Raw genomic sequence first — 22,773 nt, 5'->3', positions numbered from 1 at the left:
GTGGATCCAGCTCTCAGAATGAGAGTCCATGCACCCCAGCTGGGAAATGGGGGGTGCTGGGGGGTTTTGGGTGCCCAACGTTGGGGTGCCAGCTGTGAAACCCACTCACAGCACATGGTGGTACCTGCCCTAGGTACCACGGGGGTGTGGGAGCCCCCGCACCCCATTGCTGCTGCACCTGGAGCCACGTCCTGGGGGTGACAGGGCACCCCCAGCCCAGCAAGGATGCTCAGCGCAGATGGGGTGCAAGCGGGGTGCTGGCTGGGGACCTGCTCTCCCTGCAGCACCCAGGGGATGCTCCACTGGGAATCACAGCAGCTCCACTGGCTGGGAAGGGACAGCCGTGCCCAGGGCACTTTGAGGACACAATGTCCCTGCCGGCAGCAGCTCGGTGCTGAGAAAGCCCAGCCCGGGCAGCAAATTCCCTTTTGAACTTGTCCTTCGTAGCCTCCGTGTGATTTGTCACCATGGGAAGCCTTACGCCACAACTCCCGGCCCTGGCGGGACACTGTGTGACAGACACAGCCTAGGTGACAGAAACAGCCGAGCCACCAGCTCCGGGGGGACAGGGGGGAGGTCACTGCAGAGCACTGGCACACTCAGCTCACCCGTGGCAGGGGCTGCTTCCAGCACCCCAGCTTAGGCACCCCAATTCCAGCTCATCTCCCATGGAAGGGGCACCCAAAAATGCAGCAGGTCTGTCCTCAGTCCCAGGGGACCATCGCCATCATCCCCATCCCAGCCTCAACCTGCTGACATCATCCTCCTCTTCCTCACTCCCCGTGCAGCGCCCTGCAGGGCTGTGCAGATGAGCACCCCTCCCAACACACTGACCCCCACCCCACACACACCCCCCAGCGCAAGGGATGAGGTGACCATCCTGAGCACAGGGACACTCTGACGTGCGGGAGCAGCACAGGACTTTTCACTTTTATTATAAAAATATCTTGCAAGCAAAAAGAAAAAAAGTCTGTACAAGCAGCCACATCATTCTCAAAGCATCACCAGCCCCCCCAGCTCCCCACCAGCAGCCTGGAGGGCAGCCCCACACATGCCCCCCGCTGCAAGGCCACCTGGTGCTGCAGGAGCCAGCGTAGGGTGGTGGCCCCATGTGGTGGCCCAGGGAGGGGACACATGGAAGACACTTGTCCCCATGGGTGGGCTGGCGGGAGCCTGCCTGGCCCTCATGGCAGAGCTGGGGGGGTTGAAAGCCTCTTAAACTCTGCAGGGTTTAGGGATCTTTACTGAGGCCTTGGTCTTAATTTTGCACATCTTATTCTAGTGTTAAGTACACAGCAGCACACCCACGCACAACACAAAACATCGGGTTTGAGCTCTAAAAATTAACAGTTACATGTCAAACAGTCAAAACATGTTACACGGTACCTGCGGGGAGCTCCCGGGGGGGCCGGGCTGGCAGGGCCACCCCCATGCGTTGTACAAGCCTGGGGCAGCGCTGGTGGGTCCCGGTGTGGGGCAAGGCTGAGCAGAGGAAGATGAGGAGGAGGATGCTCGGTGCTGGGGACACGGAGCCTTCCCCAGGCGGCAGGAAGGGGGTCAGTCTGCAGTGGGGGGCTCGGCTCACCAGCTGCCCAGCCTCGTTGGCCTTGGAGCGAGACTGAGGTCCCGCAGAAGGGACACTTGGGAAGAGAGAGGCGGACACTCATGTCCTTGCTTTAAAGCAAGTTTGTTTTCCAGGCGCCGGCAGCACAGAGCCCCGGAAGGCAGTGTGGAGATCCCTGTGGGTCCCTGCGGGGTCGGGGTGGCTCTGGGAGCCCAGGCAGGCAGCACCATCCCCATGGGAGCCAGCGTGGAGACACTGTCCCTATCCCCTCACTCAGCTGGAGCTTTTCAAAGAGCCGCTGGTTTAACTCCTGTGGCCATGGGGGATCCTGAAGGGATGGAGCCATCACCCTTGGGAGCAAACTGCCTCCAAAAATCAGGTCTCTGGATGGGAGCTGACCCCCACGGGCTGCATTTCCACCCCAAACTGTGGGTACCGCAGCGCATCTTCACATCACCCTCAGCGCTTCCAAGGAAATCCTCCCGGGGAGGAGTGGGACAGCTCCCCACAGGGGGACGAGGGTCCCAGCAGCCCCTACTCATTTCCTGGGGATCTGGACGCTGGCATATTCGGAACTGGGCTCCTCGGGGCGCGGGGCTGGCCGCCTGGGCGCCTTGCTGAGGTGCACCATGTCCAGGTCGGCATAGGTGAGATTGTCATCGTTGGCGGGTGCTGGGCTGGTCTGGATGCTGGCGTACTCCGACTGCTGGCTCAGCTCCACCATCCGCCGGATGGTCTTCCTCTCCCTCTCCCTCTCAAAGTTCAGGTCCACGTATGTCAGGTTGTTTGGGTCAGATTCCTGTGCAAGACACCAAAAGTTTGTCCTCCAGGATAAGCAAGGAGCTCTCCACCATCTGCATCAACCCAAAGCCCCACTGAATCACAGGATGGCTGGGGCTGAAGTGACCTCTGGAGATCATCTAGTCCACCGCTGTCACTGGCTTCAGAGCCACCATCACTATGCAAGAGCCACCGCTGCAGCCACCCTGTCACCCCACCCTGGGAGGGACAGGCAGGGACCAGCCTGCCCAGCGCTGCCCACGTGGGAGGCGGCAGAGGCTGGGTGGGACAGACAGATTGCTGCTGATCACGACTTGACTCCTAACTGCGTCACCAAATGCAAAAATAACTCCGCAAAGAGCCCGGCTGGCTATGGCATAGCTGGGTCTGCAGGCAGCACCAGCCCAGCACTCCCGGGAGGTGGAGGAGGAGGAGGAGGAGCAGGAGAGAGGGTGAAGGCAGAAAAGATGGTGGGAAGTGGCTACACCTCATCCCTGGGGCGTCTTCTCCCTCTCCAGCCACAGTGTGGAGACACTGAGATGTTTCACAGGGGAACCACCACCCTCCACAGGAGACACCGAGATGTTTCACAGGGAAACCATCACCCTCCACAGGAGACACCGAGATGTTTCCTAGAGGAACCACCCTCCTCCTCTCCCTCCCTGGCGCCTGCGGCTGAGCAACACACCTGGGTAGTGGCCTCGCTGCTCTTCTCCGGCTCATGCAACCTGAAAGGTGGAACAAACTGAGTCAGATCAAGCACCTTGTTGCCTCTTCCCTAGTGATGGAGGAGCTGGGGGCTTCAGAAGCAAAACAAGGTCCTTGAAGGAGCCCCGAGCAGGATGAGTCCTCAGCAAGGGAGCATCTGCTCACATGCTGCTCCAGCCACATCCTGCAGGCTGTAGACCTGGCTCCCACCCACGGCTGCAGCCTCACCAAAAGCCAAACGTTGGGGTGCAATATCAACATGGGAGCAGAACCACAACTGGGAGATGGGCAGAGCCCATGCTCCCGCCTTCCCCTTCACAAGCTTTTGGGGATCCAGCTCCATCCCCATCCCAAGGGACCCCATTTTCAGGCTGGAGGTGCCCAGCGCAGAGTCACCACAGGTCACACAGTGACGAGAGGAGATCAGCTCTTACCTGGCAGACGGCGAGCTTTTACCTGCCGGGAGAGAAAGAGTTTAGCAAATAAATACTGGAGGAATCGTTTCAGCAGGCACGCAAGCCCCCACGCAGAGTCTGCTGAGGGCAGATACAGATCTTTTCCCAGAGGCAAGTGGCTGCAGTTTTTGGAATTTCACTCAATTTACTGCACATCTATTCCTGGCAGAGGGCAGGAGCTGCAGGGGGGTGTCAGGTGTTTTAGGTATGAGGAATAAAGAGCACATTCAGCTCTGCTCCTGCCAGGCATTGGCATGTGGTGGCAGCAGGCAGAGGTTTCTCTGCAGCCTGCAAACAACACGGTCAGCTCTGCTCCGTCCTCCCCTTTCAGCAGGAGCTGCAGCAGCACAACTGTGAATAGTGTCCAAGCACGGATGCCCGAGAAAGACGGAGAAGGGGGTTGGGAGCTCCTGGTTTCCTTACCATTGCTCTGCTTTGCACGGATGAGGTACAGAATTGCAGCCACCAGCAGTGCCAGCATGGTGCAGACCACCCCCACCACACTATAGACGAGGGGCAAATAGCCTGAAACATGAATAGAAAAGGTCACCAAGGGCCTGAAAACTCTGGTACTGAGACCCTGAATCCTGACAGCTGGGGTTGGCTTGGTGACACCTGAAGTACTGAGGACAAGAGCTTGGTACACACCAGCATCAAACCCTGACCCCCCAATATGGAGATTTTTTGTCCTTGAACCACATTCTGGTGGGACTTTGAGCTTTCTGAGGGGGTGACATCCTAAAGCCTCACCCCAGCAGCTGTCACACAGCATTACCTTGCTGGGGTAAGTCCTCTGGTTCCTCCTTGGACAGCGGGACAATCTGCAGGGTGGCCATACTGGTGATGGGGTCCTGGGCATCATGCACCACACGGCAGGTGAACACAGACCCGTTCTTCTCCTCCGTCGCCTGGACCTCCAACAGGCTCCTCAGCTCGAACAAGCCCTGGGGGGTCTCCACCGCCCGGGAGACGTTCTGAACCTTCAGCTCCGTCCCGTTCTCCAGCCAGGTGACGGTCACGTCTCCTGGGTAAAACCTCTTCACATAGCAGGTGAAGTTCACGGTCTGGTTCACCTTAACGGGGCTTGATGGGTCCATGACCACCTGGACTCTGGGGGACACTGGGAAGAAAAGCAGCACCAGCTAACAGGGTCCCCCCACCCAGCTGCCCATGGGGTGCCCCACGCCCCCCAGGACTGGACACCCCGGGGGCCGGTGCCCCCAGCCCTCACCTCGCAGGGCTCTGCTGAGCGGGTAGGTCCCGTCCAACGGGTCCTCCAGTGTGGGGTGCTGCACTCTGCAGATGAGCTGCGAGCGGATGTCGCCCTCCTGCAGCATCACCGTCACGGTGCTGGACATGTCGAAGGAGAATTTCATCTGCCCGGGGTTGATCTGGGGTGGCTGAGACGTGATCATGGCCTTGTCCTTGAGCCATTTCACGCTGATGTCTTTGGGGAAGAACCCTCCAGACGTGCAGGTGAAAGGCAGCGACTGCCCCGGCCCCGCTCTGCGGTCGGGCCCGGACACAACTGGGGCACTGGGTTTGGCTGCAGGGAGAAGCGTGGGGCTGTAGAGCGGGATCTGCCACCCCCCAGCCCCAGGGCTGCAGGGAGAGGGGTTCCCATGGGGACACAGATGTGCCCAGGAGACCCTCTCCTGGTGATGGCCCCAGAGCCCCTTCCCCGTCCCCGCTCACCCTGAGCAGAGTCGCCTGGGCTGGGATGGGCTGGGGGGCTACGCCCAGCAGGGCTGGATCCCCCAGGAGCTCTGGGAGCCCCACTCACCCTGCACGGACACCTCTGTGCCACTTCCACGCTGAAGGACCCCATCACCGCTTAGCGATTTACTGAACTTCACGCAGTAATAGGTGCCGGAGTCCTCAGGCTGAACATCCCTGATGCGGATGGTGAAGTCTGTGTTGGACCCATCCACTGCCCTTGTCACACGGGGGAAGGAGCCCGTCTGCTCATAAACAGTCACGTTCCTGCTGTCCCAGCCCTTCAGCCACTTCAAGGGGCCAGGGGGACTGACTCCAGATATGGTGCAGTTCAGGGTGAGTGTCTCCCCGGCTGCCACTGACACCTTGTCCTGGGGCTGTCGCAGCTGGAAGCCTGGATCCACCTGGGCACCCACACCTGGATGAAAATAGACCAAGTGTCACCCCATACCGCACACCCAGCTCCCCACTGCCCTCCCAGCCATGAGATGGGCTGAGGACACAGCTCTGGGCAGATGGTGAGGGGGACCATGGGTGACAGGGCTCCAGCGCTGGGGAGCAGCTACGGTTCCGGCAGTGGGCACAGAGCTCTGTCTGCACGTCTTGGCCCGAATGCCGGCTGGAGCTTTTCTAGGTGGAGCACATCGTGCTCTGCACAGCTGAAAAACGGAGCAGAGCCCAGCTGGCTGTGCTGCCTGCACGCCGTGCTGCCTCCCACGGCCACTCGGTTTGTCAGTCAGGAGAAAACAGGGGCACAAAATAGAAAGTGCTCCAAAAAACAAGCTCCCCTCACTGATACCACATTTTCTACATTGAATCTCTCCTGTTTCTGCACTGAATTCCAGCCCCAATTCATGTCAGCAGAGCACCGGCATGAGCCAACGCCGGTGCCGCTTGGGCAGACGCCATTCCTGCTTGTCACCGACAGAGGAGAGCCGTCCCCTTCACAGCGTCTCCATAACCAGGTTCCCTAATCCAGCAGCCGTGCTTCACCTCGCCTCATGAACAGAGCACCGCTATCCCCAGCACTCCTGTACCCATGGGTGCCAGTGCACCCAGGAGCCCTGCGGGAACCAGCGATGCTGCTGCTCTCCAAAACCAGCCGGAGCATCAGAGACGGCCGCCCCGCAGCCTCCACGGCTCCTCGAGGGGTTCATCGTGGCAGTATTTGCCACGCCAATACAGTTATTGCAAATGAACTGCATGAGATTTCAATACAGGTCATTGCTTAAAGGAACACTTTTGGGAGAACCACCTAAGTCACCTGCCACAATTCCAGAGCTGGCAAGTGGCACACAAATCAGTGTCATGGTCACACAGGGACCGTGGTGTTTGAGCAGGTAACTCCTATGCAGCTGTGCAGGAAGCATATGGACAAGCACGGATGGCCGGACAGTTGCAGCCGCACCCCACATCTCACGGCAGAAAACCCCAGGGTACAGGCTCCTGCGAAGGCTGCCCTTTGCACCCTGCAGCCCCCGCACCATACTGTCCCCAGGATGGGACAAAGTCCTTGGCTGGACGCTCCCAGGGGGACCTGCTGCAGGACAAGCTGCTCTGAGCCCTCCCAGCCACATCTGGCTCCCACGGAGGATATTTGGCAGCTGTTAATCCCCTCGGACTTCCAGCAGTATTTGATGAACCCACAGATGTTCTCTCCGTTTGCACAATGGCCAGAGTTACCAGGAGCTCTGTTCCTCCAGATTCCTCAAGTTAAAGGCTGTTTGCCTGCTGCATCCCCAGCACGGGCTGCTGCTCGCACCTGAAACCTTCAGCCCTTGGCATGTCCCTTGGAAGCCACGACAAGGCTTTGCGGCAGCAGCACTTGACACCAAGATAAGTTTGTCCCAGAAGACACGCATGGAAGAACAGGAACTTGGTTTGTGTCACGTCCAAGCGGGATATTCAGGCTGAGCCTTGGACATTTCCCAGCAGTCTGGGCTCCTGCGAGGTGAGCCCGTGTTTCTGCGGTGACACCCGAATCGGGGGGAGCAGAGGCCCTGCCCGGAGTGGGGGCTGGTGCCCCCATGTGCAGAGCTCAGCGGTGCCGCAGGGTGGTGCGCCCACAGCTCCACTGCTGTGGCATGTCCTGAGCTTCTCCATCGCCCTCTACCCCCAGACCTTTTGCAAGAAGTGGTTGAGAAACACACAAAGGAAGTTTGAAAACACAGAAGCACCATTTGCTTCTCCCTGAGCCCGCACCCAGGGACGTGACATGGGGATCAGGCTGCTCTGGGCATAGGGACCATCACCCCCAGGAACCCACCGCACAGACCCCCAGCCCCTTTACATGCCCAGAGCAGCCACGTTGCTAATTGCTCCCTCTGCCCAGATCAACAAATGAAGCAATCCTGTGTAAAAGCAATTACTGCCAGGCTGTCACCTTGCTCCCCATATCTCCTTGAGGGTCCCCTGTGCCAGGGAGAGCTGCCCTCATCCTCCCTCTCTCCATCTGCCCGTCTCCCTGCAAGGCATGAGCTATGCCAGAGGGGACAGAGCCAGGGCAGCACCTGCTTTGGGGTCCTGGAGTCGACCCCAACACCTGAGCAATGTCAGGTTGAGTGGAACCAGCATTGCCCAACCCCAAAGCACATTTCTTGGTTCCAGTGATGGGGTCTCAGAGCTGCATCTGCAAAAGCACGGGGCAGTTAAACCGAGCACGGCTGGGCTGCAGATCACCGCGGCCGCGGCACAAGGCTCCTGCCTTCCTTGGGGTCATGGGGATTGATCTGTGCAGGTGGCAGGGCTGCCTCTGAGGGCCTGGCTCTGCAGATGGGCTGTGTGCATGTCGCACGGCCAAGCCACCATCACCTCCTCATTGGGCAGTGGCATCTGAGCACCGTGCCCACTCCCCACGCCGAGGGATTTGCAGGGATTTTGCTCCCAGAGCAGCACCAGGAGCAAAGGGCTTCATGCTGCCGCTGGTGGCTCTTGCCAGGAGGCTTCACTGGCAGCTCTCGGTCATTGCAGAAAACACCATGTGGCTCTAGGTGGCCTCTCAGGGCCAAAATGTGGCTTTTGGGTATTTTTCCATGTTCTGTTGTGAGCTGCCATGCTACTTTAGAGACTTCCACGCACAGGTCTGCTTGGCCAGCACTCTCCAGATGGCACATCCCAAGTCTGCAGATGTGTTATACCTGAGCCTCAACCAAAACGTGCCCCATTAACACCCATTCAGACCTCCCAGCTGCTCCACCTGCACCAAACAATCCCCTAGCCGGACCACCCTGACCCCCACAGGCTCAAACACCTTCAAACGCCAGCAGCAGCGTGCAGAGTGATGTCCCTGCCCCCCTGAGATGGGAAAACACAAAGGGGAAGTTGAGAGAAAACCTCAGAATATGCAAGTTAAAAAATGCAAAGTTTCCACTGAAGCTCCTTTCCTCCCTTCCCCTGAAGGCAGCTTATCCCTGCACCCAGCAGACGATGTTTCTCCTCCTTCCCCTTTTTGGGTCCTCACCCCAAGGAGCAGTGGGGCCAGGACCCCCAGCCGAGCCTCCTCCCAGATGGGGTTTTCCAGCAGCGTGTACAAGCCCTGCACACTCACGTGTTTGTGCACCAGGAGTGGGATGCTGAGACCTTCATGCTGCAAACACACGAGACACACCATGATTTCTCACCACGAGCACCAGTTCTGTGCAGACCTGCCTCCCCACCCTGGCACAGTCATGGTGCCACCCGATGATGCTGTTTTCTTAGACTTTGATTTCAAACCATGTACAGTCAGAGCACGATCCTTTCACCACTGAGATCAAGGGGAGTTCAGGTGCCCTGACCCTGTAATCTGCTCTATCCTACATTCCAGAATTAGCAAAGGCTTTAGGAGCCCTGAAAATCATCACCTGACAGTTCCCACGTAGGTAGGGACACCCTTGGAATGCAGCCCCAGAGCATTTCCAGCCCAGAGCAGAAGCACCAGCACAGGCATCGTGCTGTGCTTGGTCTGGCAGAGCCTCCCTCCTGTTATCCAGTTTAATTTAAGAGCACAATAATCCCCAGCTCTCCCACCACGGTGCAAGTTTTCCATTTCGGTGACACATTTTTTTCTGTATTCCACCTTTTGAAGTATTTGATACCGAACAGATTGCGAGAGGCTGGGGTTTAATTCAGGAGAGGCTGCCTGGATGCTTCCTGGTAAAAATAGATTATTCTTCCGAAGGAGCCGGGTAAGGAGGTCCGGGACGGCAAGGGGAGGGTTGGCTGCTCCAGAGCAGCTGGTCACCGGCATCCTGAGCCCCGCAGTCACTCGCTGGAGGGATGGGCCGACAGGCAAGAGAGACCCCAAAATAATCCTGCTGGAATTTCACCTGCAGTAGGGCTGTCCATGGGGGAAAATAACAGGTGCTGCCTATAAAAAGGGCCTGGAATCTGCAGTTTGGGGGAAGACAAGAAGAGAGACTCAGGGATAGCTGTTGAGCAGCTTGGGGACGGTGACAGTAATAGCCACATTTTACATACGTGACATCAGAGGAGGCCTTGGATCACATGTAGCCACCATTCGTGAGCTTCCCTCCTACAGCATTAGCAGAAATTCAGCTTGAAAGCCACAGCCCCACAACAAAACAGATTTCCTCTTCAGAGGAGGCTCCTGTAAGCTCAGCTGAAACCCTCAGTCAAAAAAAGCCTGCACGGAAGGGATGTGTGCAGTGTAGATTTTGTAACGGGGCTTTGCAATTTGGCTTTCCAGCATATGGCTCCTCTCTACCCTACGGGAAGGTCTCTGGCCGGACCTTCCCTTTCCCCTCTGCTTCTGTTGGAGCAGCCGCCTGAGCCAGCTCTTCTGGAGTCCAGGCTTAGTCTGAGCCGTGGCCCAGGCAGGGTTCACCGCAGGGTCTCCACCATATGGGAAAAAAAATATCTGCATGCTTGCACCTGAAATCAGGGATGCAAAACACCTTGCAACCCAGGGCCTTCTGCCCCAGGTTGGTTCTTTTCCTAGAGCTGGCTTGGAAAACCAGAGTTCTTACTCCAAGGCCATGTTTGATTAAACTCCAGAGCCATTCTTTCACGGCAGGAAATCACAGCGGTTCACTGAGAGCTGTACTTGCCGCCAAAGCCTTCTTGGCTTTCAGCAACTGGGAGTTTTCAGCTTGGGGCCAACACTTCTCAGTTGTGATCAAGCAACTCACAGCAAGGAGTGTTGTGCCGAAAGCATTTGCTTTCTGCTCAAGTTTGCGCTCAACTCTCTGTCCAAGTAAAGCTTTGACGGTAAATATTTCTGCTGGGCCTGGAAGAGGATGGTTTTCCCCCATGCGGGATGGTGTTTCACCCGCATGGGAGCCTGGGCTGGGCTGTTTGCAACGGGATCTGGCCGGAAGGCGTGAAATTTGGGCAGATCAGGCAAAAAGCTGAGCAGCCAGAAGCTCCTGAGGGTGCATGGCTATTGCCATGGGAGGTTTGCACAAAAAGCCCCGTCCCTCCCCAGCAGCACAGACAGCGTTGGCGGGAAGGAGAGCGATTCCTGAGCAATATCACCCAAGATGAAGAGCACCAAAACGAAACATCCTAGAAAGAAAACACCCTTGAAAGCAGCAACCACCACAGGGCTCTGTTCCTGGTGGAGCGAGAAGCCTCCCACAGCCAGCGAGGGAAGGGAAACAGACGGGGAGCAGCTCCCATCACCTTCTCTTGCTGCAGCCACAGCTTTTCGGAGGGACTGGTGGCGCCACAAGCCCTGGGGATGGCTGGGACAGCGGGGGGGTGGCAGCAGGAGCCCGGGGTGACCCAGGGCCAGTGTCAGCAGCAGGGCTGGATGGTGCAAGGTGCCTGGGAGGATGGTGCAATCCCACCACTTTGTGCTCAACAGTTGTGTTGAGCAGCAAGAACTGCACACGGTCATGGGGAAAGCAAGGGGGGAGCAAGAAAAACAAGTTCCCAGCAGAGGAGGCAGCAGCTTTGCCGGGCCCCCCCGCGACCCGCTCTGCCATGGTTCCCATCTCCGAGCAGCCTCCAAGTGGGAATTTTGGCTGCTTGCAGAGATTTGCCTCTCGCATAGCTGGCAGGGAATGCTAGCAAATGGGTGGAAACAACATGCCTCTTCACGTCCCTGCCTGAATCCCTTGTCTCCCTGGAAAGGGGAATGTCTGCCTGGAAGTTTTGCTTCAAGAGGAGCAGCCGAGCAAGGGCCCCGCTGCCATCGCTCTAGGTCATCGCACGGAAAGGTCAAACCAACCGTGCGCGGCGAGACGGCATCATGTCGCGTTCAGGAGGTGTGCGGCAGAGGGGCAGCAGAGAGGAGAGACGGGCATGGAGGGGAAAGGGAAGGAAAAAAAACAACGAAAAAAGGCCAAAACACAAGACAGCAGCAGAGTGGCGGGGGGGCATGGCTTACCTGGGCAGCCGAGCAGGGCGAGCAGCACCAGGCAGGGCAGCGGCCACTGGGCACGGCCGGGGCTGCAGGGAAGCGGCTCCATCGTCGGCTCTTTCTGGGGAGCAGAGATTAGAGTGGCCTCAGAGCGCGGCTCCGGCTGCGAGCTTGAGTTGGGTTTTTTGTTGTTTTTTTTTTTTTTTTTGTGTGTTAAAAATAAAAAAAAAGGCAAGCAGAATTGCCGCTGGAGAAGAAAATCGCTCTTCTCAGCCCCAAAATGAGGAAGGAGGACTGGGCTCCCGCCTCTCCCCCCACCTCCCTGGCTGCGGGCGGCGAGCACGGCCCCACGCGCGGCCCCGCCGCCCCCCGCGGGCACCGCGCTGGCCGGGCCCCGGGCTCGGGCTCCGCCGCGGCGGGGCCCCGGACGGGCGCATGCCCCGGTGCGGCGGAGCGGAGCAGAGCGGAGCCGCCCCCGCCGCCGCGCCGCCTCCCGCCGCTGTTGCCTTGGCACCGTGGCGGGATGGGGCCGGGCCCGGCTCCGAGACCCCCCCCGCGGCTCCGGTTCGAGGCCGGTGCCGGGGCCGAAGGCAGCCCAGCAAAGTTCTAAGGTCGGCTCGGGGCGCTGCTGCCTTAAGGTGGGCTGGGGGGACACCCGGGCATGGCTGCAAGGAGCCCCGGGGGTCAAAGCGGTGCCCAGTTCCCCGCGGGGAGCAGGAAGCACCCAGGGCCGGTGGAGGAAGCAGCTGGGGCAGAGGAAGGATGGTTCAGTGGCACCGGGGCTGTGGGGAGGGTGACAGGAGTGTCCCCCACTCGCCACAGGCTTCCTGCACAGCCACAACATGCAGTCCAGCATCCCTGTGCTGGAATGGGGGTGCTGGGGGAACACAGCTTCAGGGGTCCTGAACATGCAGGGTGTTTTGTGCCACCCAAGGGACCCCATGGGACCAGCAGCTGAGCTGGAACAGCCTGCAGCAGAGGTACAAGCAGCATTTTGGAGATGCCACATGGACAGGCCAGCTCAGCCCACAGGGGTCTGAGCAGGGAAGGGGCTCTGGTGCAGCACAGACAGCTGGAGGCAGGGTGGGAAAGGAGAGACCTGCAGCCCTCTCTGCAAGGGGTCCTGGAGACACAGGGGCATCCCAGGATGTCCCCTCAGCAGGATGGGGGTGGCCCCATGGCATCATCTCAGTAGGACGGGAGCATCCCCATGAGATCCCCTCAGGACAGGGACACAGGGAGAGGCAAGAGCCTGAGGATGAGGCTGTGATGGGAAATGAGGTGTGGGAGGGCGCAGAGGAGGACTAGGGTGTCTGCCCATGAGCATCCCTGGGATGCATGTCCCTGCACCGCCCTGCCACAAAGTCCCTCCTTGCAGGGGGAGGAGGGGGGCACAAGGACACATCCTCCACTGGCTGTGCCTGCTGAAGCTTCTCCCACCAGTCAGGAGCAGTTCAGCAAGGCCAGGAACCAGCTTGTTCCACTGCATCCTGGGTGGTCACAGTCACCGGCAGCCAGACGTGACACAGGTCCCAAACCTCCCTGCTTTCCCTTCCACCTGCCCAAAGGACGGGGCAGATGCACACCAGGGGCTCCCAGCCCCAGCAGCACCCACACACACCACAGCATGCCAGATCACACCCACCTGCTCTCCCTCACCAAACCAGATCCCAAGGGCAGCACTGGGTGCCATACCAAGGACCAGCTTCCCCCTCCCTCCCCAGGCAGCCGCCAGGGCTGTCGGCTTTATTTAGAGCTTCGCACAAACAAACAGCAAAGATATCTGAAGTGACTTGGCACCATCAATCTGTGCACAGCATCATCCCGCACCCATTTTCGTCCCCACCAGCCTCCCCCTCGGCCCCAGCTACACATCCAGCCTTAATTTAGCTCTTCTTGCTGCTGGGACTGGCCACCCCAGGCATCTGCACTACAGCTCCCTCCGAAACCCCCCCCAGGGCAGTTGGAGACCGCACTCCCATCCTGTGGCCAGTGCTGCTCCTGCTGTAAAATAATTCGTGGCTCCTGGGGAGCCCAGTGCAGCCGTTGTTTTTACTTCCCCTTCACACAGCTGGCAAGAGCATGAGCAAGCAGCAGAGACCCAGAGGAGCCGTCAGGTTTGGCCTTTTGCACATGCAGCATGGGAGGAAAGAAATAAATCACTTTGCACAGGGATGGGATACGAGATGAGCAGGGGTTTGTGAAAAACTTGCAGCTACACCACCACAGGCAGAGCATCCCAACCAAGCCTGGGAACAGGTACCCACGGGGCAAGCAGGCACCCAGCACAGGGGAGGTGCTGGTGGGACATGCTGCAGCCATTCGCAGCCTCTCTCCTGGTTATTTTTAAATGGAATCACAGTTCCTGGAGGCCTGGCTGACTTCAGCCTGTCTGGGCTGTTCTCCTGCTCAGCATTGAAGGTTCAGACAACCTGTTTTGAGGCGATTACAAAAGTGGAGACAGCCCGTACGCAAGCAGCCGCCACAGAGCGCTTGGGAAGGAAAGTTAAGAGCTTAAAAAAGCTCTTGCAAGAGAAGGTAACGGCGGCAGAGCAGATGGTGCAGCGCGAGCTTCCCGGGAAGAGCTGCTATTGCTCCCTATTAGGAAGCATATGGGCAGGTTCAGCTGCCTCCCCCTGCCCACAGCCCTGCCGCTCGCATTGCAGGGGCTTGCTGGAACACGGGGGGGGTGGGAGGATCCCCCCCCAGGAGAGCAGCTCCTGCCCCATGGGCTGGCAATGAACCCGGGGGAAAGGAGTGCTCTGTTCCTTTTCTTGCCCGAGACAGAGAGCAAGCGTAGCATTTTGGGAGGCAAAACACCACCATTAGTAGGCTCTTTCTGCACTGAACACCCACGGCGAGCAGGAGGCTGCTGCGCCGGTTGGCAGGGCGGGCAGTGCTGCCAGACTCCCTGCGGGCAGCCGGGCTGTGCTCCTGCAGCATCCTCATCCTTCAGCTCCAAACTGCTGCTCCCACAGGATGGATTTCGGAGCCTGGGTCTCCCCAGCCCCCAGGAGCCATGCAGCAGCTGCTGGGGGGGGACCAGGACAGTGTTTCAGGAGAGCTTTTCAAGAATAGGTTGATTTTCACAGCTTTGAGGCACAGCGAGGAGCTCGCATCACGCTGCCAGCACCCTTTTGGGGAAGGCACGTGCTTACCCACCCCCGTGGGGTTGGGTGCTGGGGGAGGCTCAGCCAAGCAGGGCTCTGGTCCCCGTCCCAGGGAAAAGGCTCCAGCCTGAGCTGTCACCGCTCCCAACAGGGACAAGAGGCCCAATGTGCCTTTGGATTTCCCCATTTTGGATTTCCTGCTGGGCAGCAGGAGCAGCTGCACGAGTGGCTTCATCCCCAGGGACCCCCAGCTGGGGCAGTAGCACGCCAGCTCCAGGAGGAGCCCTTTTGTCTGAGCCCCCAGCATCCAAGGGAGCAATTACAGCCTCGCCTGGGCAATCCCAGCTGAAAATCTTGCCACGCTGGTTTTGCCCAGACTGCTGTTCCATACCCTAATTAGCAGCCTGTCTGATCCCCTCCCAGCACCCACAGCCCAGGGGCACAAGCAGTCGCTCCTTCTGCTGGAAGGGCATTTGCAGGTGATGGAGATGGGAGAGGTTTCAATTCCTGCCCTGCAGTGCCAAACCTGGGCCTGTTAATGAGCCATGTTTCACTAACAACAGAAGTAACTGCAACTCGGGATTCCCGCTCCCCAGACCAATATGGTACAGTGGGAACATTACCCGTGACCAGAACTCAGCGGCTGAAGGGCTTGTGGGGTCAGTTCAACCTCAAAACCCATACCAGCAGGGATAGCTTACAGATAAACATAGGAAAAACACCAATATGTTGGACATCAGCCTAGAAAACACCCTAATACCAGCATCCAGCAGTGCTGTTCTGGGGCTGTGGGTACAGGACCATGCCAAAAAATCTGCAGAAAACCTTCATTATAATCCAAATTAACCCATCACACTCCCCATCAAGGCATTCAGGGTTCCCCATCAAGGCATTCAGGGTTGCAGGGACTTGCTGCCCCAGGGAAGCTGAAACACCCACTTGTATCCTGCCTGGCACAGGCCCAGCACCCCAAGAGATGCTGCTTTCACACCCTGTTTTGTTATGGTGAGCTGTGAGACCACATCAGAGCACCGTGCCCAGCACAGCACCCACATGAGGGCTGCTCCACTGCACGCAAACCCGCACCAGAGAACAACATGAGCACACTCACCCCAGCTGTCCTCCAGCTCCAAAGCCAAATTTCAAGACTCCCCCAACCTACAAGCCAGGTGGATATATTCTCTAGCCCCCCCACCTCACCCCACCACCCCTGGTGCTTTAGAGTCAGCACCCCCACAGGGCTTCCGGCTGGGAGAAAAACACACAAATGTCTCCTAAAGTAGGTAGCACCAATTACACTGCTGATATTTAGGGCTTCCAGTACAACAAATGGAGCTTCAGCTTCATTAGGTACAATGCCAATTTAATCCAAGACATCCAGTACAGAAGGAGCTTAAATTAGTTTATCTGATGTTAACTTATAACAAGCAATATGTTAACATGAGGATGGAAAGAAGTGACCCACAGCCTGTAAGCGTGGAGCAGCACACAGGGTGGCTGTGACCCCAGAAAGAGGTGAAGGCAGGAGCACCCCAGCCCTGCAAACACTGATTTATGAAATTGGGGGGTGTATCATACCTGTCTGCTCACTGCCTGCCCCTGATGCAGCACCCTTCACCTTACAGCTGGAAATAGGGGCACCCAGCCACCCCCTTGTGTAGGAGAGGCCCTGGGGGCAGTTAATGAGCTGCAGGTGCTTCATTAAGTCTGTGATTACCAGAAGAATGGCAGGGTGGGTTGGGGAGGCTGCTGTGTCCCTTTGCTTGAAGGGGGGCACATGGGAACTGTCTCTAATTGCTTTGGTCAAGCTTTTGCCATGTGATTTAGGGCTGAGCTGAGACATCTTGGGTCCTGGGCTGAGCTCTCCAGCCCCGGCGGTACAGATGGTGCCGGGGGCGAGCGGGAGGAGCTGCTCCCCGCGCGGGGGATTTTCCGGGGACGCCACCTCCGCATGCACCAGCCGGACCTGCCGCCTGTCCCCGCAGGGAGCTGGGTTCCTAATTGCAGCCCACTTAATTTTATTGGCACTTGAGTGCTCTGCCGGGATCAGCTGGTCCCTTCTGAGTGCATAAAATGACTTTCAGGGAGGAGGAGGGAGGGATGTGGTGCTGCTGGCTGCACTGGACCTAATGAGGGTGCAATGGTGTGCCAGGTGCCCTCATGCTGTCACACATCATCACCCTGGGCTATGGCAGAGCCTGGCCGGCATCAAACCATTCGTCACCACCCTGTGACGGATGCACGCATCCACTGAGCAAAAAGAGAAGCCCATAGGCTGCAGCAGGGACAATATCTGCACCATGGTACTCCCATCCCTGGGCCACACGATGCTCCAGGGCCGCTCCTCTGCGGCAGCGGCACCTGCGGTGTGCTGCAAGGTGGGTAACTCGGCCAGGCTTCCTTAACACTGCCCTGCATGCTTCCAACACGGGGAATTCCTCCTGGTTGTGTCAGAGCAGGAAAGGTGGTTTATATCCTGTGCCTGGCCTGGAAACAGCCCCGGCTGAGCTGGAGGCAATGGTCAGCGGGACAGGGGTTCAGGGTGAAAAACTGCTGACGGGCTGGGAAAACTGCTGCTGCCAGGAAGGACAGATGTGGCAGGGCCGGTGCTGCTGCCCAGTCAGCGGCCGTGAGCGCTGGGAGGGCTGTGACAACCTTTGCTCACAGGCAGGATCCTGCCCCTTGCCCTGGAGGAGGATTTGCTCCCGTGGGTGTTGTGGGGAGCAAAGCCAGGGGTTCCTGGTGTGGGATGCAGCCCACACTTCCCCAGCTGCCCCCTGCTCTTAACTGGGGGCTGCTGGGTCCCAGGGGAGGCTGGGGACTGTATGGGACACCCTGAAGGGCCAAAGATGCCGGGTGCTGCAGGTGGGTGGGGATGCACATGGGAACAGCAGGTGCTTTGAGCCACACAGCATAATGCTGGAGAAGACCTTGCTCTCCCCTTGGCAGTACCGCTAGGACCGTGGCCTAGCCGAGAAAGGAGCGATATCATCTCAGTTTTCTTCTGCCTTCTTTTTTTTCTGTATCCTCTCAAAGTTCTCTGTTGATTGCAAATTGTTATCATGAAAGCGCATCCCATGCTGCAAGAGCAGATAATGCTCTGTGCGCTCCCGGGCGCAGCGGCTGTAACTCCTTGAAGGCTGGGCTGCTGCTGAGTCCCACCGCAGCTGCAGATGAAAATAAAAACGCTAATGTGGGGGGATTTATCATGTTAAGCAATCTCAGCCCATCACTTCCTGCTCAGCAGGGCTCTTGCTGGAGGCACTGGGGAGGTTGCAGGACCATGCAGCCCAGGCTGGGCACAGGGATTTGTGCGGCTGGACCTTGGTACTCACACCTCAGAGCCGGGAGATGCCCCAAGTGGGGCTGAGCTGGGGCGCATGGGGTGTGGGACACCTGGTGCCACCCCACATTTCCCCTGTGCAAGCACTATGAATGGCTGTTTGGACAGATAACGGCCCGGCCGGCAGCAAGGGCTTTTATCAAGGTTATTTGTGAAAGGGCCGTATCTAGTACATCACAGTGGAAACGGCGATTGCACGGCGCCTGGGGTGCAGGGGGGACGTGTCCCCCAAAAACCAGCCAGACGCAGCCCTAGAGGGGGTCCTGCTGTCATGTCCAGCCCCAGCCCCCAGCACCATCAGTGCTGCCCCCAGCCCTGACACTGGGCTGTCCCTGTGGTGGCCATCACTGTGGTGGTTGTCCCCACGCTGTCCCCACAGCAGCCTCACAGCTCCGGGGCCACGTGTCAGGGATTAAGGCTCTTTGCTTTATCCCCATTGGGACCAGACACATCCATGCACCTGACACAGTGCTCCCAGTTCCACAGAGCCGGTGCCATACTGGTCCTGCTGTGAGCTCAAGGAAAATGCTTCTGCAAGAGATTTGTGTTGTTTTGTCTTGTTTTTTTTTTTTTTTTTCTTTTTTTTTTTTTTTTGGAAGCTGAAGGGCAATCCCAGCTCTGTAAAGTCCCCCCATGCTCCTGGTGACAGCATCAGTCCCAAGGATCTGGCCTGGCCCCGATGAGGGGCTGCTAATGAGCACAGTGAAATGCTGCCGTCCTGCCCAGAGCTCGGTCTGCGGAGGGAGATCAGGGGGTTTGGGGTCTGTCTGGTGTCTAACAGGTTTAGAAAATATTGCCTGGGATTATCCACCAGCAGCAGTGACCAGAGAGGTCTGAGCCGAGACACACATCAGCATGAGCTGATGGCTGCTGGGGGGTCATGTGTGTGCATGTGGTTTATATGCACGCGTGTACACATGTCCATGCGTTTGCATGTATTTGCATGTGTGCACGCACATGTGTGCAGCAGCAGCAGCTCTGGAACAGGGTTGTGAGTGCAAACGGTGCTGCTGGCCAGGGGTGCTGAGCTGCGTGTGGCCCCCAGCAGCTACCAGCCCTGTGCAGGGTCTGGGGTGCCAGGAGGAACCCCGAGCGCCGGCAGCAAAAGCATCTGCCCCACGACACACACGAGGGATGCTCCAGCCTTCCCTGCGTTGCAGCCCATTACCGGCAGCTCCCGCCTGCCAGCATTAATGATATCCACCCAATTAGCCGCTGCGAGCTCTGCCTAGCCCCAAGGATTAGCGAACAAAACCATCATCCCGAGGCGTAAACAGTTAACACGGCTAATTAGTCATGGTGTGAATCCTAACCCAAGCACTAACCCGGGCACAGGCAGCGCTGTGGGCAGGGGGCTGCTGCCCACCCAAGCCCCCCTTGGCTGCTGGGAGCTGTTTACGGCAAATTTACTGGGCTCGGGGATGTGTTATTTTTACACGTTGCCATAGTTACCGCTACCATTATAAAATTAAGCCTTGAACCTTGCAGAAGAAATGGATCTGTCAGAAGTGATTATTTTAGCGCCTGTGTTGTTGGTCCTGCCGCACTGCCCACCCCATGGCCAAGCCCCGCTGGGGTGATGGGCTCCCAGGAGATGGGGCTCTGGGCAATGGGGTCCTGCGTGATGGGGTTCTGGGTGATGGGGTTCCAGGTGATGAGGGTCCCCACTGGACGCTTGGCAGGGGACATGTCCTGCTCAGGGCATATTGCTGACCGAGGCGCCAGGCAGGCTGCCGCAGCACCAGGCTGGCCTGGCCACACCATGCCAGGAGCCACGGTGCCGGCACAGCCCCTCCACACTGGCAACACCGTCGAGCACGTCTGGGGCAAACAAAAGCGCACTGAGAGCGAGCTTTCAGCCCGCGCCATGGCTCCCAGCCGCAGCGCTTGCTTTCCCCCTTCTCCTGCCTCGCTGCAGATTTTTTCCTTTCCCTGCACTGCTGCTCACAGGGACAGGACTTGGGGCGCTGCCAGAGCTGTGGCCAAGCGCGGCTGAGCTGTGAGGCTGCTCAGTGCTGGGGGGAGCAGGGAGCCCAGGGACCCCGCAGTGTCCTGCCCATGCTGCCCCTGCACCCCCAGAGTTCCCCGGAGGGTTCCCCATTCCGAGCAGCGGCTCCCAGCGCTTTTCCCCAGATGAACGTCCCGAGCACCCCTGGGAGCATGCAGAGCACTGGGGGCACGATGCACGCATGGGTGTCGGGGGACCAGGACCACCCCAATGTGTCCCCATCCACTGGTCCAGCATGAGGAGCCTGGGGGCCCCCAGTGCAGGCAGGACACCCCTTGTGCCGCCCCAGGACCCTCTCAGGCACTGGCAGGACCAAGCCCAGCAGCTCTATTTGCCGTACCCGTGCCAGCTCTGCAGTGCGATTGTCCCTGACCAATGTCCCAGCAAACACCGAAAGCACAAAGCGAGTCTTTCTTAAGCGCTGGTTGTTCCTGTTCGTCCCACGGCCCTGGAAATCCCTCTTTAATCATTGCCAGAGTCTTGGCCTCCGCAACATCCTGCAGCAAAGGACCGCACGGGCCAAAGGAGTGCTGGGCGCAAAGGATTTCCTTTTGTCACCACATTTGAAATGTGTTTGACACCTTCATTTTCCCCTTTGAGATGGGGAATGGCCAGAGGGCAACCCCTGAGCTGCCCCACATCCCCTCAGCTCCAGGGATTTAATGAAAATGAGCCCAGGTGGGGCAGAGAGGTTCCTGGCAGCCATAGCTGCAACAGCACAACCTCCTGTTAGACACCAGAGAATCCACACGGACACGCAGCATCCCTCACGCTCCTTCATCTCTCTGAGGCTTGAAGCCCTGGACCACAGCCTGGGGGTCCTGGTTCATGTCCCCATGGCCACAGGGCAGTGCCTGGGAGTCCCCTCCTCCCTGAACACCCCGGGGGTCCTGCAGGGCTCCCCAGTGCCATGGGGTGAGTGTCCCATGATGTGGGTTTCACTGAGGCAGTGCTTCTGGGGCTGGAGAGCCCTTGCTGCATCAGGCCCCCGGGGGAAGGACAAGGCTGGCAGTGAGTCTGCGGCACCAAAACTGTTCCTATGACAACCCCAAATCCCAGACCTGTTTATTCCCTTTAATAAAAATCCACAATAACCATGAAACCTGGGAATGATATTGGATAAGTAAGACATGAAATAAATCAGTGGCAGTGCAAAGCATGTCACCGTTTTGCTCCAGCTTCTTTCCTTGCTTTCCAAGGAACAGGCTGAGAAACGGGGAGCTGCGAAGGGGCAAGCTGGCGGGGTTGGAATTGGTGGAAGCAGGATCCAGCCATGCAGCACCCCAGGGCTTCTCCCTCCAGTTCTCTCTCTGGGCAGGAGCACAGCCCAGGGCAGTCAGTGGACACAGGTGAGACCCACATGGCATTTCCTGGGGATACTCAAAGTGTCACTGAGACCTTCTCACCCTTTCCAACCCCCTCAAAGCACCCCAGCTGCTCCTCATGCTGCTCCGCATCCATGTCCTGGCACAGCATCCCCCATGGCATCGCCCAGTCCCCATGGCATCACCTGATCCCCATGGCATCGCCCAGTCCCCATGGCATCACCTGGTCCCCATGGCATTGCCTGATCCCCATGGCATCACCAAGTGCCAGTGGCACTTCTCCTTGCTCAGCCCTGACTCCAGCACAAGCTCAGCTTGTCCCGCTGCCCCTGAGAGCTGCAGCACCCTCCTGCCCCCCAGGAAGCTCAGGAGACACCCACAGCCCTCAGCTTCAGCCAGTCCCATGCACTAGCTGAGACCATGCTCTTCCTTGTTGTTAATTAAACCATTGATTCCCCTCCCCTCACTGCTGGGACCAGCCTCCTCCGTCAATCACTTTCTTTCAACTAATTGCTCTCTGTTATTCCTTGGTTTCCAACAGAGGCTCATGCTCCCCATTGGCTCTTGGCACAGCCTGTGCCTCCCATGCTGGATCACTGGCAAGGCACAGTGTGGCACAGCATCACACAGCACAGCACGGCATGGCATGGCATGGCACGGCACAGCACACACCACTGCCGCGGCACAGCACGGCACGCTCCGCCACCCTGGCAGGCCGTGCCAGCCCTCTCGCCTCAGCACGTCCAGGAGCCGCTTCCCACCTCCAGGGGCCGGGAGCGGAGCAGACGCTGGGGCAGCCCCTGAGCATCCCCCGGCCTTTCTCCAGCTCCTGATTTCTTCCCCTCCCCAGGGCAGAGGTCCATGCAGACCCCCAATGGCACAGCCCAGCTCAACCCCGTGCTCGGCTTTGCCATCCCACAGGGTCCTAACACCGGGCTTACAGACCACAGAGGAAAAGAGTGACTAAGACCACCGCTTTTGCTCTGCACCGTGACCCTGCCCTTGCTCAGCCCCGGCTGTGGGCAGGAGCCCCCGGTGGGTCCCGGCCCCCGTGTTGCCCCACGCCCCCAGCCACCGCAGCTCTCGCCCGGGCGCAAGCACCCACAATTCTCACTCGAGCACCCAGCAGGTGGTTCGGTGGAGTGTGACATACAGCAGCACCAAGAAACCACCCGGATGAGCAGTGAATCCCCAGCCCCGGTATCACCAGCGCTGACCCCGCACGAGCTGCTCCCCGGCACGTTCCTACCTTGTGTCCACGCTCGGGTGCCTGTTTTGCTTTCACTGCCGGCACACCCCGGGCTGCTGGCTTAAAGGATTTTCCTATAATAACCACCAAATCCCTCCCCTGGGCAGTTAAGCTGTAAACCTGGGCCCTTTCCTAGGTGCACAGCGCTCCACGGTGCTCTGCTCACTCGCTGCTTTGCATATGCTCATATCAAACTGGTTTCCCCCCTCCT

At 58.6% G+C, this 22,773-nt stretch overlaps 1 protein-coding gene across 1 annotated transcript; it reads right to left on the bottom strand.

Moving 5' to 3' along the window:
• Positions 1 to 903: 903 nt before the first annotated feature.
• Positions 904 to 22,773, bottom strand: LOC102095434 (tyrosine-protein phosphatase non-receptor type substrate 1). Its single transcript, XM_065032193.1, has 9 exons — positions 22,563 to 22,773; positions 11,555 to 11,648; positions 5,291 to 5,641; positions 4,739 to 5,053; positions 4,283 to 4,627; positions 3,931 to 4,032; positions 3,487 to 3,508; positions 3,033 to 3,072; positions 904 to 2,363 (listed from the first exon to the last, which is right to left on the bottom strand). The coding sequence occupies exons 2-9, from the start codon at positions 11,634 to 11,636 to the stop codon at positions 2,103 to 2,105; spliced, it is 1,518 nt and encodes a 505-aa protein (XP_064888265.1). The 5' UTR covers positions 11,637 to 11,648; positions 22,563 to 22,773; the 3' UTR covers positions 904 to 2,102.

This window comes from Columba livia, chromosome 16 (assembly GCF_036013475.1).
Source record: "Columba livia isolate bColLiv1 breed racing homer chromosome 16, bColLiv1.pat.W.v2, whole genome shotgun sequence".
Taxonomy (NCBI): Eukaryota; Metazoa; Chordata; class Aves; order Columbiformes; family Columbidae; genus Columba; species Columba livia.
The sequence above is the reverse complement of the archived record's forward strand: the minus strand, read 5'-3'. Positions and strand labels throughout refer to the sequence as shown.